A 19,155-nucleotide genomic window follows, 5' to 3' on the forward strand; every position below is an offset into this window, starting at 1 on the left:
TTAAAATCATGGAATGACAAAGCCGCCGCCATGTTTTCTGCCGGTACTGCTCTAAGGTCTAATAATAACGAATTCGTATTTAATTCATAATTATTTCTGTAATTATGCTATAAAACTCTGTAGTACAACAATCACACCAAAAACCACAATAATACACCAAAAATACACCATGAAATCAAAGAAAACAATCAACAAATCAACAAAAATCGCAGATCTTTCAGGAGCTTTCTAACAGCACGTTATTTCACCAGATAGCCTCGAACCCAACTCATAAACATAGATGGACTCTTTGTTATCTTCACTATCTTTAGAAAGAACATATCACATGTTCTTTCTTGGTTATATCAGTTGCTTTAATATCATTTTTGTTCTAGGTGTTTATCAGAACTTTTCAGCCCCCTTCCCCCCTCAGATGCAGCTGAAAATAGTATTTTTTATTAACTGTTTGTACATTTCTTCATAGGAGAATAAACTGAGACCAAAAGAAGTGACATAACCACCCACCAATCAGGCTTCATGCATTTCTCTTTGCTTTTAACAAACTTTATGACAAATACATAAATTTTTGTTAATTATTATTATTATTACAGGCTACTCCAAGGAATCCTTAGACTCATCAAGGGAGGCCCTATACATCATGTCAAGAACTATCTGACATTTACACAATATCTATCATACTTTGCTTTGAACTCATTCACAGCCATGGCACCCATGACACTGGCAACCTATTCCACTCATTTACTACTCTCCAAGCAAAAAAACTTGGTTCTAACACCCTTCCTAACTACTCTTACTCAGTTTCCATGGATGGCTCAGTTTCCTCTAGTTGTCAAACCACCAGACCTGTTCTGAAAAATTTCATCTGAATTAATCTTGTAACCCCCCCCCCCCTCAGTAATTTGTATGTCTATATCAATCAATTTCTGTAACCCACAAATCTTCAATCTGTTCTCGTAAGGTTCATTCCATAGATCTGATACCATCTTGGTCATTTGCCTCTGGATCCTCTCCTCCTCCTCACCAAGAAACTCTGGTGCCCAGATCTGCATGCATTAGGATGGGGTCTTTTCAGGACTCGATAAAGAGGAACAATAACCTGCTTGTCTCTGCTCGTCAAAATATTCTTCAGTAACCAAGTAATCTGATGAACTGCTTTAGCCACTTTTGCTATATGTCCCCTAAACTTTAACTCTCTAACCACTAACACTCCCAAGTCTCTGGCTTCATCAATTTCCTTGGGGTACAGTTTCACCAATGTGGTATATAGCTGGTAATCTTTTCACCCCAAAATGCATAATCTTACACTTTGCCACATTAAACTGACATCCATTCTCCTTTGCCCAGTCTGCCAATCTATCCAAATTATCCTCCAAAATTTTGACATCATCTGTATTGATTTTTGCTCTACCCAACTTTGCGTCATCATCGGCAAATAACCGAACAGTTCCTCTCCTATATTGTTAATGTACAAATTAAACAGTAACCTTCCTAGAACAGGACCCTGCAGCACACCATTAGTCACCGGCCATCTTTTGGACTACTCCTGAATAAACTACTCTCTGATATACCTTTCCAACAACCACCCTCCTGTCTAACCCCATTTGCTGCAGTTTACTGATTAGAATTCCATGTGATATCCTGTCAGGGGGCCTTTGCAAAGTCCAGCTTTCACTATAATATAAGTCACTATATTATAGTGAAAGCTGAGTTGGAGAAAAATTAATTCATTAAGTATATTATATATAATTTATGCAAATACATAAATGGATAGACTGTCATATAGAATTGTGTATTTTCAAGAAACAGTACTTTATATTATTGTTAAAAAAGAGAAAGTAGTGGTAGTATCCAAGTTGTTGCAGTTAGTTCACTATTAGTACCTGAAAGAGTTGTGTATTATTGAAGGGACCAAAGTTGACAATTTAGGGTTGATTCCTTACCCTCTGTGAGACCTATGACTGCTAATACCTCTGTAGGCAGCATTGTTATTCACTGAACATTTTTAGTGGTATCCATCTCTTCCTCTAATGTTTTTATTTTTTTTTAATATATGTAAAAAACAAGTTGAGTTGTACTCTGCCAGCAGTTGCAAGTATATGGGGGAGCATTTTTGTTACTGTGCAGCTAAACAAGCTTAAAGGGAACATTGCTGGTATTACTCCTGGTTGACTTTGTTTTCTACCTTAAACATTGCAGTAATTAAAAGAAGGAAGAATGAATGTATTATTTATTGGAAAAATTAAATGGTGGTTTGTAGTGTTTTTTAAGGTTGCAATTTAAAACAGCTTAGGAAATTTAGGAAGTGAATAACATTATTATCATTGTAGTTTTAGCAGTCATTACTGAGATGCTATACTTTCTTTAAGTGACCGTGTAGTACTGACTTAGAGGATAAGTAGCATATAGAAGTAGGAAGTGAGCACTTTGCTTAATCGATTTTCCCCCCTTCCCCCACCTACTCCTCGTCACTTTTCTATAGCACTCTTTGCTATATTATGTCTCTTCAACAGGTATTTCTGAAATGGCTGCTACTATCCCTCTACGTTTCCTCTTCTCATAAACAAACATGAGTGGCTGCTGGTATATCATCTATTAGCTTGTCACTATATTTCTTTTTACTCTCCTCATACTTCTCACATTCACCCTTGAAAGAAGACAAACCTGTTTACCAATTTCATTCTCATTCTACAAAATGCATATATTTTGCACATGCTACAGCAAAAGAAAATCATGCACATTGAAATGCCCACCATTGTTTTATGTATCATAATAATAATTTTAGGAAGGAATTATTGAAAATATTTTGGCCATCATCAGTGTATCAGCATAAATTACAAGGTGAAGCCAAAACAAAAAACTTTCATTCTATTTACGGAACTGAGCCACGTGCTAGAATACTACCATGTGGGTGGTTGCCTATCTCTAAAAACACTAAACCTGTACAGCAAGTCCCTGTCCCATACCTTGCAGACATCTGCAACAATCCTGTAAAGATAGTTTAGTCCCCGCATTCTTTCCTATCAACAAAATATCTTAGTTACTATTACAGTTCCCCCTCCCTGGTGTTTACCAGGTTTAAATGGCCTTATAGCTTGAGTTGCTTCGGCCATAAATTCAAATAAATCAAACTAGTTCAGTGTGATTGCCTCCACTTGTACTTTGGACATGCAGGACATTTGTTTGAAAAGTGACTAAAACACCACTGGTCTTGCACAGCATGGAATGGACACTGACCACAATATCCTCTGGTACGATACTCACTTTTTTACATCGGTGCCAGTTTAGATTTGAGCATTTATTTAAAGGGAGTGCTGAAGCACTTTTACAGACATGTGGCAGTCTATCAAAAGTTCTTGCAAAATCTAAGTGTACCACTGTATATGCATCTCCCAAACATGTGTTATTTTGTTATAAGTACATAAGTAAGTTGATAAAATATGATCTCCCTTTAACTTCTCTACCGGCCGTGGTGGATGAAATAGTGAGACCAAATTGCACTGCTTATCCGTTACAGATTCGTATTCAGATTTTGCTGGACGTCTATAGACGTCATGGCTGGTTGGGGTGTTAAGAAACTCATGCTGACACCCACAGAGATTACTGCTGTTATCAACCCATTTCTGTATCCTAGTTCTCATTAATCTCTCTCTAGTACAATTCTGGATATACAGATTAGTCTATAATTTGTAGCCACAGCCTTATCAATTACCTTTATGCAGTGGAACAATTTTACCTTCTTTTTACTCTCTTGGAACCTATGCTGTTGAAAGACTTATTAAACAGGCATGTCAGTGCTAATGCCAATTCCCTGGAATATTCCCTTAGGACACATGGTGATATGTCATCAAATCATATTACATTATAAGAAATAAAACTTATTTATTTCCCCATATACCTCCTTCTCACTCACAATAAGGCCATCCTCTCATATGTCCTCTACACTTGCTTGTTATTATTTCACCCTGATGAGGATGAAACACCTTTATAAGTTGTTCACCAATGTCTTCTGCAGTAGTTACCATTCTACCAGTTTTATTCATTAACATCAACTTGTTCTTCCTTCAATTTGACACATATCTGCAAAACTGTAGGATTTTTCTTGGCCTGATTTGCTAATTTTTGCTCATACTATAGTTTTGCTGTTCTTACCCAGTGTGAATCACCTTCTTGGCCTGCTCATTATACTCCTCATGCAATTGATAGCTACCATTTTTCATCTTATGCCCTCTATCCAGATTTTATGCTTAATCCCTTTATTCATCCAGTTGACACCTACTTTATTCAGTCTTTTGACCTTCGGAATACATTCACACATCTTCTTCTTTCTTTCTTTCTTTCACTATGCATTATTCCTGCTTCCTATGCAGGGTCCGCGTGTTACTTAGATGCGACTTCTTGTTAGTACCACTCCCAACTGATCTGTCGCCTGGTCTGCTGCTGGGGGGGGGGATATATTTTTGACTGTAGAAGCGTATATTCACGGGGCCGGTTTGCCTGCTTGTGGGATGAAAAACGCCAGATAAACTGGCAGAAAAAACCCTACTGCCCACGCCCAAGACTGGCTAACTTGACTATGCCTGAGGAAGTTCCTCACGTCTTTGATGGGAATCGAGCCTGGGACACTCCTTCCCCAAGCATATGGTTGCGAGGCGCAAAGCCACTAGGCTAACCGTGCGGACCAATACATTCACACATCGATGTTGTTAAATATCTTTTGGTCAGTTCCTATGCAGCATCTATCTCCCTCCCACGTAACACCTCATTCCATGCTATAGCTCCAAGCTGTCTCCTAAGCTTTTCATAATCACCAGCCTTGTAATTCCTCACAGAAGTCTTTATATGGTTAGCTACAACCTAGGTGATCACTCTCACCAACTGGAGGCAAGTGTGAAACCCCATTCACAGTCACATTCTGTGATGAAATGATCAGATCTAAAAACTTGATCCTCATGTGCTCTTTTACATACTGCCTAAGATAGCTGTTTCTCAAGAAATTAATTTTCCTTATTCCCAAATGATATCTCTTCATTCTATCTATATTGCCATAATTAAAATCATCCATAATAATCACCCTTCTCTTGTTCACTAACCAAAGTTGCATGTATTTCTTCATTGCCACTCTCCACTTTCCCTCTTCATCTTGGCCTATAGCAGCATCTGACTAAATATCTCTTCCTGTCAATCTCCACTTCACACAATACTGACTCAAAACCATTGCCACTATTTGCATCTCGCATCTCCTCCACTTTGTGCAGATATAATTTGCCTGCCATTATCAACACTATCCTCCCCCCCCCCTTCCTTCCTGTCCTTTCTGTCCTCATGGAAAACATATCCTTCCATTTCTATTCCCATCAGGATATCATCCTTATCCAGCTGTTTCACTTATTCCAACAATTTTTGGGTGAATAAACATAAATAAACTTAGTCAGCAAAACCATTTAATCTCCCTTATTTCTGATGCTTCTAGCATTTATAAATAAACACAGGAATTCACTTTTACGTCTATATTTAGTCTTGTCCATGCCACTCAACTACACCTCCTACATCCCAGGCCATCCCATTCCCATACTGAGCATTCTCATACACACATTCACTGCTACTTCCAACATTTACTCTATTTATACTGTTCACCCTGACTCCTTTCCCTCTCCATCTTGCATTCTTGTACTATCATTATCACTCACAGTACTACTATTCTCATTTACAATCACTTCAGTCTCGCCAGTTCCTCTCTCTTGATCTTTTGTTTCATCTCTTACTTCCTCTGCTCTCTTGCATACATCACTCGATGTTCCTCCATGCAGCAATAGTTTCTCTAACTGATACACCAAATCCATTCAAATGCAACTCATCACTATTGTACATTTTCTTCCTTCCCTCAAATGCATCCCACACATTTGCAATGTCCCTTCTCACACAACTTTGCCAAAAGTATTGTCATCACCAGAGCAGATAAGGATAATGTCACAGTCGTCCTTAATACCATGGAATATAATAGACAAAAATGGATATAATTCTTCAAGATCATGCTACCTACATCCCACCAGATCACGATCTCGCAAAAACGCAGGTTAAAAAAACATACTTAAAAAGTATTTTCCTAGCCTGGTTGCCATACATTACAAAAACACTCAAAACCTTAATACCATGGAATATAATAGACAAAAATGGATATAATTCTTCAAGATCATGCTACCTACATCCCACCAGATCACGATCTCACAAAAACGCAGTTTAAAAAAACATACTTAAAAAGTATTTTCCTCTCCCTTCAATTCGTTTCTAGAGGGATTCGTAGTCGTTTGTGTTTGTTGAGAGCTCCTGATGAGATGTGTTATTTTAAGTTATCATTGATAAATTTACATGAATATTATGTAGTTTTGTTTGCCTTGCGTATCTTAGTGCGTCTGTTTGTGTGTTTTTAGTGTTTCATTTTATAATTTGATAAAATACGTTAGAAGTAAGTATGGCTCCCGTACGAAGGAAAATGGCGGCCAGTAATGATGGTTCACCATCTTTATTCAAGAACGGTAATATAAAGGAGATGATTCAGTGTACTATCTGCGAAATGTACGCTTTGTGGAGTGCGGTCGGATTATGGTTAGATGATAATAAAGGAGTGAATGTGTGTAGAAAATGTAAGGAGAATGAGGAATTAAAGTGCATTTCAGGTGCTGAGTGTGATATTTTTGTCAAACTTCATAATGAAGAAAATAGTGATATGACAAGAAATGGCGAGGTTGTACCAGAGAACTGTGAGGACGTGAATGTAGAAAGTGTGAATAATAGTATTAATTCAGGGCATATTAATGGTTTTACAGAGAATAAAAAAGATGAGGTAGATGCAATGAGTGAGATCGTGTTGTTGTGCGGAGCGATACAAAGGGCAAAACGACAGCTAGAGCGTATGAACAAAAGTCGGCTGAGTGAACCAGTGCCAATAATAAAAAGTATGATAGGAAAAATAAGCGTATGAGTGTGAACGTAAACAAAATGAAGGAGAGAGTGCTGTATGGAGACTCGTTAGTATGAGGTGTGTTAGTAGAGGATTTGACAAAATCGTACCAACCTGGTGCGACCATAAAGGATGTAACTGAGTCTATTAGAGAGCAAAGGGAAAGGGTGAAAGAAATGATTGTTATGGCAGGTACGAATGATTTGAAAGGGGATAAAATTGAAATGATAGAGGACCTGAATGAATTGTTTGAGGTAGCAAGAGAAAGGAGTGAGAGAGTTAGGATGATTAGTCTTTTGCCACGGTATGACAGTGAAGTGTTTAAAAGGAGGGCCATAATTGCAAATGACTTTATGCGTGGGTTATGTATGACGAGTGGTGTGGAATTTGTGGACATGTGGAGTGAATTCGATGGGCGAAAGGATCTATATAAGATAGATGGCTTGCATTTGAATGGATACGGTGTAAGGAGACTTGAAAAAGTGTCGCTGAATGTGCAAAATCAGGGAAACTAGATTTATTAAGGGGGGGGGGAGTAGATATACAGACCTCAGGGAGGCAGTTGAATGTATGAATGAGTATAATGTGCCCGAGCGAATAAGGACAACAAATCAGAATGGGATAGTTAATATAAGGCATCAAGGTAGGGATAGAACCAGTGGGGGTCTTAAATTCATGTACACTAATGCTAGGAGTATTAGGAACAAGAAGGAAGAGTTTTTGGCCATGGTTGGCACTTCCAGAGCACAGGTTATTGGCATTAGTGAATCATGGCTGACTGTAGATGATATAGCTAGTGGGATTGAATGTGATAGGTTTAGTGTGTTCAGGAATGACAGGGAGAATAAAATAGGGGGAGGAGTATTGTTGATGATAGCTGATCAGCTGCAGCCAAGGAGAATAGAAGCTGAATTGCAGTGTAGAGAAAAGAGCACATTTGAGGCCATTTGGTGTGAGATTGTGGCTAGCAGAACAAAATATACAATTGGATGCTGCTATAGACCAGGTGATGGAAAAGATGGTGGTGACAGTATGCACAAGCAAATAGAAGAAATGAGTGGAAGGAGGGTAATTATTATGGGGGATTTCAACTATGGTCGCATTGATTGGAGTGAGGAGAGAACACACGGGAGGAAGGAATTGGATTTTATGCGGTTATTAAGGGATAACTATCTGCGACAGCATGTAATGAAAAATACTAGGGGTCAGAGAGTGCTTGACCTAGTAATTGCATCTGAGGATTTGGCTGTAACAAATATGACCACATTGTCACCAATTGGTGAGAGTGATCATAGGGTCTTGACTTGGGAGGTAGCTAAAGGTGTGGAATTTACAATTAAGACAGGGTACATGTGGAATTATTGGGCTGGAAAGTATGACAAGCTTAGGAGTTTGATTGGTTCAGTGCCATGGCATGTACAACTGCAAGGACTGGAAGTTGATAGTGCATGGGAGGCAGTTAAGAAGTGTTTGCATGAAGCAATGGCTGACTGTATACTTAGAGTCGGAATAAGAAATCAAGTAGGGGTTAAATGGATGAATAACACCATTCAGCTTGAGGTGGAAAAAAAAGAAACAACTATGGAGGGAATTTAAGGAGAAAGGTGACCGGCAGGCACATGAACGGTAAAAAGCGCAGGCCAGAAGGGTAACGAGTGTGGTAAGAAAAGCAAAAAAGGATTACGAAAGAACATTGGCTATGCAGGCTAAAGAGAATCCTAAACAGTTTTTTCCAGTATGTCAAGTAAAAGAAAAAATGTATATGGCAGAATGATTTTAAAGAATGCTGATGGTAGGGAGGTAACTGAATCAGTTGATATAGTTGAGTTACTGATGAGCACTTTGCAAGAATATATCATCCAGGTGGTGACATTGCAGAAACGAATGAACCAGTAGATTATACTGGAATTGTGGTGAATGAAGTGGAGGTGAGTAGTCTATTGCATAATCCCAATGTCAATACATCTGTGGGATTGGATGGTATACCAGCTCGTGTCGTATGAGAAGCAGCTAAAGAATTGTCAGTACCCTTGACCATTTTGTTTAATTTGAGTCTCGGGTCTGGGTTAGTCCCGAGGGGGTGGAAAGAGGGGAAAATAGTTCCACTGCATAAAGGTGGTTCCAAGACTGCTGTTGTAAATTACCGACCGATTAGCATATCAGGAATCGTTGTCAAAGTCTTAGAGAAATTAATCAAGAAAAGAATACAGGATTGGATAGATGAAAATGGGATATTGTATGGAGTACAACATGGTTTTGGGTAGATCATGCCTCAGTAACTTGCTCACGTTTTATAACACAGTGACGGCTGAACTGGATAAGGATAATGGGTTTACAGTGATACTACTGGACCTTGCCAAGGCCTTTGACAGGATACCACATGGAACCCTAATCAGTAAACTGGAGCAGATGGGAATGGGTAGGAGGGTGGTTGATGGAGGGATACCAGAGAATGGTTTATTCAGGAGTTGAGTCTAAAAGACGGCTTGTGACTAGTGGTGTGCCGCAGGGCTCTGTTCTTGGACCACTACTTTTCAATTTGTTCATCAATGATATAGGAAAGGATCTGAGAGGAAGTGTTCACTTGTTTGCTGATGATGCAAAGTTGGGTAGAGCAATTGTGAGTGCACAGGATGTCAAAATTTTACAGGAATGTTTGGATAGTTTGGAGGACTGGACTAGGAAAAATGGATGTCAATTTAATGTGGCAAAGTGTAAGATTATGCACTTTGGGGTGAAAAGAATAGCAGCAGTATATCACATTGGTGAAACCGTACTCCAGGAGATTGATGAGGCCAGGGATTTGGGATTGTTGGTGGATAGGGAATTGAAGTTTAGGGGGCACATTGCAAAAGTGGCTAAATCAGCTCATTAAATCACTTGGCTTCTGAAAAATACTTTAACATGCAGAGACAAACAAGTTGTTGTTCCTCTGTATTGAGCATTGATAAGACCCCATCTGAACTACTGTGCCCAGTTATGGGCGCCAGGGTTTCTTCGTGATGGGGAGGAAGCGGAGAGGATCCAGAGATGAGTGACCAAGATTATAGCAGGTCTGTGGAATGAATCTTATGAGAATAGGTTGAAGATTTGTGGGTTGCAGAAATTGGTCAATTGGCAGAAAACGGGTGATATGATTGAGATATTCAAATTACTGAAGGGTTTCTATAAGATTAATCCAGAAGATATTTTTGAAAATAGGACTGATGGTGGGAGGACTAGGGGCCATGCATGGAAGCTGGGCAAGAATGTGGTTGACAAGGGTGTTAGAACTAGGTTTTTTACTTGGAGAGTGGTGAATGAGTGGAATAAGCTGACAGAGTCTGTTGTGGGTGCTACGACCGTGAATGAGTTCAAGGTAAGGTATGATAGATTCTGTGTGAATGTCAAATAGTTGTTCTTGACATGATGTTAGGGCCTCCCTTGATGAGTATGTCGACTCCTTGGAGTTGCCTGGAATAATAATAATAATAATAATATTTCCCATTTTAAAACTTCAATTGAAAATCTAACTTTAAATAATACAGATATACTCATAAGCTTTGACATCACCTCACCTTTCACCAGTATTCCCTTAAATGACACCTTAACATATAAAAAAACGTTTTTCTTTCTTAAGTATAAAGAGCTAATAAGCTTCATTTCGACAATGAAAACATTACACTTCGGTATTATAATTAGGTCTAGCTACTCACTGATGAAGCCTCAAAAAAGGCTGAAACCGGTCTGGGTAGTGACCTCCCTCCATAATGTAATAACAGCATACATTTCCTAGGAAATGTATGCTGTTATTACATTATGGAAAATACCTAAGAATAGCGATCTGAACTTTACTCACCTTTGCAACGAGTTGCCCAAGAATGTACTACGTACTAGGATCACTTGCATTGGCTAACGCTAGTGTTCGCCGATACTTTATAGTTTTCTATATTCGGCAAGAAACTCTCTGATTCCAATCTTTGAGTTTCTTATTCGGTTTTAAAACTATGTGGGATTTAGTATCCCCTTAATTTTAGTAGTTTTTCTTTCTGATATCTTAGATCTTTTTTCCTTTGCCATCATTTCTGGTTATTTTTCTTGGAAGAATAAAAATTATAACAGAGGTAACTTTGACATGGAAAATTTTTAAAAACGAGCCATAGACTCAGCCCCTCTTAAACCTATCTGGCTGAGATATGTAGATGTGTTCTCTATTTAGCCTCATAGCCTAGATACATTAAACTCCTTCCTCAGTCACCAAATCCAGTTTACAATGAAAAAGAAAAATAACAATAGTTTACCCCTTCCTAGACACCTTAGTAACATGCCTTCTGAATGGTGATCTCTCCTTCACCGTATATAGAAAACTCAGTCACACGTGCAGATACATTCACAAACTTTCCCACCACCACCTCTCTGAACAATATAGCATCATTAAAACTTTTACCAAAACAACCTATAATCTTTGTTCCAGTAGAACCGCTCTCTCAACTGAACTCAGCCATATACACAACACCTTCCTATCCAATAGTTACAGTGATTACTGAATTAAAATAAATAATCAGCTCCCCATTCCTAGGCCATCTTTTCAGAAGGATTTCAGAAATGCTATCACCATCCCCTATGTTTCCGTGGCACATCTGAAAAAATAGCCAGGTCTTTAAAAAAGTACAACCTCTATACAACTTTTAAGTCCCACCAGAAACTTGCATTCCTTATTCTTTCTACCAAAGATAAGCACTCTCCACTCTCTCAGTGCCTGGAGTATATAAAGTAATCTGTTCCAGCAAGTTGGCTTACTTTTGGACAGAGGGTAGATCAGCCACTATTTGTTTAGACACACACAAATCTTACATCTGTAATCAAGACTATGGTCAATCTGTGCTTGCAGACCATGTATTGGGCACAGTTCACATTTCTTCCAGAAGGATCTTCTGGAAGAAAACCACCATGCTCTACTACAAAGCGGTGACATGTTTATGCTTTGTACTAATGGCCAGGAGTATCTGGAATAAAGGAGATGAATTGGTGGCGTTGATAGCATCAGCCTGGTCAAAGATTATTGGGATCTCTGAGACGTGGTTGACAGAAGATGATATAATAAAAGGAATAGAAGTAGCAGGGTACAGCATTTTTCGGCAGGATAGGAAGGGAAAATGCAGTGGTGGAGTACTGCTTATGATAAGTGATGACTTATGTCCTCTAAGATTGAAGGCTTTGGAAGGCAGTGACACTAATGGTTTTGAAAGCATATGGTGTGAGATAGAGGTGGGCAAGACAGGATATTTAGTGGGGTGTTGCTACAGACCCATGAGCACAGAGGATGGGGACCAGGAAATGTTTAGACAGTTGAGTTTGGCAAGTGCAAGAAGAATGATTGTTATGGGAGATTTTAACTACAGCAGTATAAGCTGGGAAGAGGAAAATGTATGTAGTAATAAGGGAATGGAATTTCTAGAATTCTTGAGGGACAAATGTCTTAGGCAACATGTAATAGAGGGAACAAGAGGTTCAAGAGTTTTGGATTTGGCCCAGTGGTGGCTTGTACATAAGCACTATGACACTGCAGCACCCCCAAGGAAAAAACGAAAAAATTAAATTTTGTTTGTGTTTATAAATAATAACAATGCTTACAACATTATATAAATGCAATACAACGTTCTAAAGGTTACAACTTTGTTTTGACATTGATTGAATGGTTAATAATTGGAATTGTTCGATTAATGCTTTAGATTACAAAATAAATGCACTGCGATCTAATGCATTGTCGGAATTATCATGTTTGGTTAGTTGCGGCTAGACTCGCTGATATTCATTTGCACTTGTCACTGCACATAACAAGTGAATCCGACACTGCTCTTTGAGCAGTGTCGCTAAATATATTTCAAAAATATTTCACCCTCACCATGAACATACACCAATAATAAAAGTTTCATATCTCACAGCAATAACATGCGCAAGCATACAATTTATCTGTATGTTTCCGACACTGCTCAACGAGCATTGTCGGATTCACTTGTTATGTGCAGTGACATGTGCAAACAAATATCGGCGATCAAAATTCTCGAAGTATGTAAATTTAGATATTCTCGAATATGTAAATTTACTTATTAATAAATTGGTTACTGATTAGGAAAAAATGAATTATTACTTTTTTTTTTATTTGGTATATGTAGCACCCCTACTTAAAATTTTCACCAGCCTCCACTGATTTGGTCATAGCATTAGAAGAGTGATAATAACTGAGATGATATCTCTCCCCCCCCCCAGTTGGAGAGAGAGTGACTATGTGGTTTTGACTTGGAAGATGAATAGACATGCAGGAGTATCAAAGAAAAGGGAATATATGTGGAATTATAAGGCAGGTGATTATAATAGTCTTAGATATCAACTTGGGGCAGTTCCATGGAGGGCGGAATTAGAAGGCCAGGATATCATTAGTGCTTGGGAAATTGTGAAGGAATATTTGTTAGCAGCAATGGTAAGTTGTATACCACGAGTGAAGAGGAGAACACAATTTGGTGTAAAGTGGATGACATACAATATCAAACAGGAACTGCAGGTGAAAAAGAGAGTATGGAAGAGATATAAGGAGGGGGGGGACAAGCAGGTGCATGAAGAATATAAGACTCAGGCTAGTTGAGTGACTAGTATGGTGAGGAAAGCAAAACTGGAATATGAGAAGAGATTGGCATTAAGATCCAAAGAAAATCTTAGGGAATTTTTTAGATATGTGGCCAGTAGGAGAAGAAATGATTGTGCAAGAATGACATTGTGGGATAAAAAATGGGAATAGAGTGACTGATGCAGAGGACATAGTGGAGTTGTTCAATGAACACTTTATTGGAGTATTTCATCCTGGAAGAGTAAATCTTAATACTAGAGGGATAAGGCAGGTTTGAGGTTTAGAGGTGCAAGAGGAGATTGTGTTCCAAATACTGAGTACTCTGGATGTCAGTAAGCTGTGGGACTGGATGGTATTTCCCCACGGGTTTGAGAGAATGTGCTAAAGAACTGACAGCTCCGTTGACCTGGTTTTTCAATGAAAGTCTGGCTATGGGAAAGGTACCCAATGAATGGAAGGAAGGTAAAATAGTGCCATTGCATAAATGTAGTAGCAACTGGATTCAGGATTGGCTGTCTGATAGGTATCAGAGAGTTGTGTTATGTTGGAGCAATATCAAGGAGGCAGAAGGTTACAAGTGGGGTTCCACAGGGCTCAGTACTGGGACCTGTATTGTTTAACCTTTATATCGATGATATTGTTGATGGAATGCAAGGGGATAGTCATTTGTTTGTAGATGATGTGAAGCTGGGAAAGGTTATTGGTAATAGTGCAAATGTGGCAGCCCTGCAAGAGGATTTGAATAAACTTGACAGATGGACAAGTGAATGGGGATGACAGTTTAATGCAGCAAAATGTCTGGAAGTTTGGGATACATCGATGGGAGGCTGCATACTCGATTGGAGGAGCTGTACTGGAGGAAGTAGGGGAGACGAGATCTGGGGGTGGTGATTGATAGAAAAACTGAAATTCAGGGAGCATATTGCAAAGGTGGTGATGGTAACCCAGAGGATTACTGCAATACTGAGGACGCTGACCTGCAGAGATAAAAGTTATCATTCTGTTGTATAAGACCCTGATCAGATCACACTTAACACTATTGTTCTCAAATTTGGTTCCCAGAATTTGAAGAGGATAATTTCCACCCAACTGTGGAAAGGGTACAGAGGCAGATAACAAAGATGGTTTAAGGACTGTACAATGTTAGCTATGAGGATCGGCTGAAGGATGTGGACAGACTTTGGTGGATAGAAGGAGAGGTGATATGATCGAGACTTTTAAACTGTTTAGGCAGTTATAGGGTGTTGACACTGGGGTGTTCTTTCACTTGGTGAAATAGTGGGAAGGAGCAATGACAATGGGAGCCATCCCTCGAAGTTACGAAATGAAGCTGTGAGCAAGAGGGTCTTCTTTGCATGTAGGGGTGGTTGAACCGTGGAATGCATTCTCTGATAGTAGTGAGAGTAAGAACAGTCAATAAGTTCAAGGAGTGGTATAATAGACTTTGTGTTTCCTAGGAAGGTCCTCCCACAATAAGCCTCTTGACTCCATGGAGATCTGAATAATAATAATAGTAGTAAATTTAAAAAGAAAAGACTATTTTTGGAACTGAAGTAGCACTCAGAATTCAAGCTAATTTAAACAAAGATGCATAAAACTTCCCAAAATTTGGTAAACAATAATCATCAGGTCTTAGTTTACATCCTAGGCTGCCTACAAATGCCCATACAGGGTGCACTACCTAGATAGGACTTTAGAGTCATCCGTGTGTTTCATTAAGTGTTGTTTATTTGTTTGTGTGTGTGTGTGTGTGTGTGTGTGTGTGTGTGTGTGTGTGTGTGTGTGTTACAAGTGTTATTTGTACTCTCTGAAGATGTCTCAGTGACAGACGAAATATTGGAAGCATTTAAATTAGTTTTTAATCCTCCTTTAGTGCTGACAGTACTCTATTGAACTCTGACATGATCAACTCTGCCAACATATCATTCATAATCCTCGCTCTCTGTCTCAACTCGCCATTTTCATGCCTTGGCAACAAATAGATCACGAATCAAACCACACTGTTATCTTTCACTCTTCTCAACAACCTCCTGATATCCATTCTTACATTCTAACCAAGTCATTTGTTCCAACAACCACCACCACCAACTTGCTTCTGTTATGTAATGCTTCAATTATCCTGCTAATTTTCCATCCTGGAAATCACACCTTATGGAATTCCTCATTTATTACAACTTTAATGATGGAATCTCCATATGTCGCTATTCACAATCATTTGTCACCTCTTTTTCTCTGCTTTCCTTCATTCTAACCTTTTGTACTTGTCCATTCTTATCCACCCAACTTCTCATCTCACTTTTCATTCTGATCAACTCATCTTTCAAGTTTTGCATCCTGGCAATTTCAGTGTCTTGTCAGTCTATCATTTGTTTCTTCAGTTTTCTCATTCTGACTTTCTTTCACTCCTACAATGTCACCTGCTTTTGTTTCTTCAGCTATAATTTCTTTGCTTCTGTAGTCCTGCTCGCTTTCATTCCGTGATTTATACAATCATTTGCTCCTGCAACTGCTCCTGTTCTGTGATTCATGCAGTCATTTGCTCCCACAATTATGCACTCTTTCATTCCATCTCCAAGTTTCACATTTACCGATAAATTGTAGTCCAACAGAATATTGCACTTTCGATATATCCATATACTGTCTCGTCTCCTATTGTCTCTCCACGTTCTGCCACATATATATGTTGCATTCTCAACAAATCATTCTTGAAAAGTTCATGATGTTAATTAAGGTTGATTTTTGCAATGTGCTGCTCTCATTCATACTGTCATTTTGTGGTTGTTCACCACAAGCTTCAAAAATAGTAAGTCTTTCAAACACAAAGCTATGAAAAATAAAACTATACTAAAACTACAAAAATAAAACTTTTATTGTCAGTGGTCTTTCACTATAGTAACATCAAACTAAATATATCATCAATATCACTAATATTAATGCAAAATTAATTCACTTGTGGTAAATAGAAAGAATGGATTCAATGAAATTCCACAAAATTCCATTAATGACTTTGGTCAAGAAAATGCTACTGAATCATTCCTAATTCATTACGTAATAAAAGGATATACTATTTGTTACCAGTGCTTGAAGATAACTACAGATAGTATGAACAGGAATATTGCTGGAAATCTCATCATGCCAAAGTGCATAACTTTACGCTTACTACTTGTTACCATTAAACTAACTGTTACCATTAAACTTGCTAACATTAAACTAATAGTCAATTTTGCTTGCCCAAATTTCCAGCCTGTTTAAATCGTTCTCTAAGTACTGGATATCAGTAGCATCCCTGATTGTCTTGCCTATCTTCACATCCTCAGCAAACAGTTGCATATATCCTGTTAAACCCCCTCATTAATGTATAGATTGAGCAACAGTAGCTCAAGGAGTGAACCCTGAGGTACACCGCTAGTTATCTTAAATCTGGCAGATTCACACCCACCGCATGCCACTTTTTGAAATCTGTTTGTCAACTTATATTTTCTAATTTATGCAACAGCCTTTCATGCAGTATCCTATCAAATACCTTAGCAAAATCCTACATTATCATAGTGTATCTGTTCCCTTTATTTAACTCGGTCATAAATATGAGCAGATTGCTAAAACATTACATTCTTTGGTAAACCCATGCTGTTTCTTGCAGAATATAGCTTATCTGTCTACTCATTTCCATATATATGAGTTCTTACCAACTTCTCTAAAATCTTCACCCCCCCCACACACACCAGAGATACTGATATATTGGTCAGTAGTTAGGTGCATCAGTTTTGCACCACCCTTGTATGATGGAACTATTCTTTCCTTTCCTGAGCTGAGACTCAAGTTATTCATTCTCATGCACCTCTGTCTCTTTATCTAATGTAGTAGTAGTATTGTGTACCATGTCGGATAAAGAGATAGTTGCTACACCCACCTAGTTGATATCTCTTAGCAAAGTGAACACTCATTAATTGAAGAATCTCATTAGCTTCTGAGTGTCTGTTTTTAAATGGCATTAAAAACTTTAAAATCTGATATTAAATATATGATATTAACAGGCATGAATACTATTATAAATTTTAGTTGCCCTTTAAAATTTTTTCTAAATTTTAAATTTAGAAAAAATTTAAACTAATTAAACTAATAGTCAATATATAGTCAATAGTTATATAATAATAAAATTGCGTAAAACATTTGGCCATGTGCTAGGATATGTTGATTCCTATTATGCTCAATCAACCCACTTTCCCAAAGTTGGTATTGTGATCCACAAGAAGTATTACAGTGAGTTGTACGACTTCTGACCTTTCAGTTATTCTGAAATTTCCAACTGACATTATAGTACAAATGCTATAGTATCATTGTACAAGGCTTTGATTAGGCTGCATATGGATTACTGTGTACAGATTTGGTTGCCTGTTTTTCAGTGTCCACTGTTATTAATTTTACCATTTCTTTTTGTGGGTGTGTTAAAGGATTTTATTATTGTTATTTTAGATATTTTTTTAAATATTTTTCTTACATAATCCAAAAACCTTTCTTTAAAGACAAATATGAAACTTTTTAGCCATTTCAGGCTAAAAAGTTCCATTCCAATAAGAGGAGCATTGTTCTCGCACAAGTCAGTGAAATTCATCTCCCAACCTATAGACAATCACAAACATCCATGCTCATCATGTGTTTCAGACCTGCAGCCTGTTTGTTAGAGCATGCTAACCAACCAGGCTAGTGATCTGAACATAAATACCTGGCACACAAAAGTCCCAAAACTCTGATTGTTGATGTTATTTCCAATTTTACCAATTATCTGAATGTCAGACCTGTATTTTTCATCTGAAAATAGATGGCTCTGATGTCTGTTATTTTAAGTTTTACCAATTATTTCAACATCTGCAAATCAAACATCAGCTCACGTCTTATTTGTCTGATTATATGAACATTGTGAACTGGCTTATTCCACTACTTGATTGTTCCAGAAGTTTGATCTCAAGGATTTGATGGTCAGATGCCATGTAACTCATTGTGTATATTAATACTATTCATGTAATATATGAGCAAAATATTCAGGTACTGTTATTCCATAAAATACAGTAAATGTATTACATTTTGAGATAATTAATGGAAATTTATTTTATTTCAGAATGACTATATACAACCTCTACATTTTCAGTCACACCGGGACATGTCTTTATTATGCAGAATGGACAAGAAGAAAACATTCAGGAATTTCAAAGGAGGAGGTATGCTATGTATATATATTTCTTCATTTACCTCATTTTTTAGATATTTTTTTAAATATTTTTCTTACATAATCCAAAAACCTTTCTTTAAAGACAAATATGAAACTTTTTAGCCATTTCAGGCTAAAAAGTTCCATTCCAATAAGAGGAGCATTGTTCTCGCACAAGTCAGTGAAATTCATCTCCCAACCTATAGACAATCACAAACATCCATGCTCATCATGTGTTTCAGACCTGCAGCCTTCAGCATCCTTTAAAAAAAAAAAAAATCAGCTAACGCCTATTTGTTCCCGTATAGGGAGTAGGTGGAGCCGTTTACCCTATCTAACTTTTTTGGAGACTGAGTGGGCAGTTCAATCTCCACTGGTAGCCAATCA

General features: G+C 38.0%; 1 protein-coding gene across 3 annotated transcripts in view; it reads left to right on the forward strand.

Annotated features, from left to right (window-relative positions):
• Bet5 (blocked early in transport 5) overlaps positions 1-19,155 on the forward strand; it is a 92,719-nt gene that overhangs the window by 16,430 nt on the left and 57,134 nt on the right. For all 3 annotated transcript variants that reach the window (XM_090411070.1, XM_090411071.1, XM_090411069.1), the window contains exon 2: positions 18,679-18,778. In XM_090411070.1, the coding sequence (XP_090267196.1) occupies positions 18,680-18,778 (99 nt within the window). In that variant the 5' untranslated portion in view covers position 18,679. The remainder of the gene's footprint in view (positions 1-18,678; positions 18,779-19,155) is intronic.

This window comes from Typopeltis vanoorti, chromosome 21 (assembly GCF_054136105.1).
Source record: "Typopeltis vanoorti isolate ZY-2024b chromosome 21, IOZ_Tvanoo_1.0, whole genome shotgun sequence".
NCBI lineage: Eukaryota > Metazoa > Arthropoda > Arachnida > Uropygi > Thelyphonidae > Typopeltis > Typopeltis vanoorti.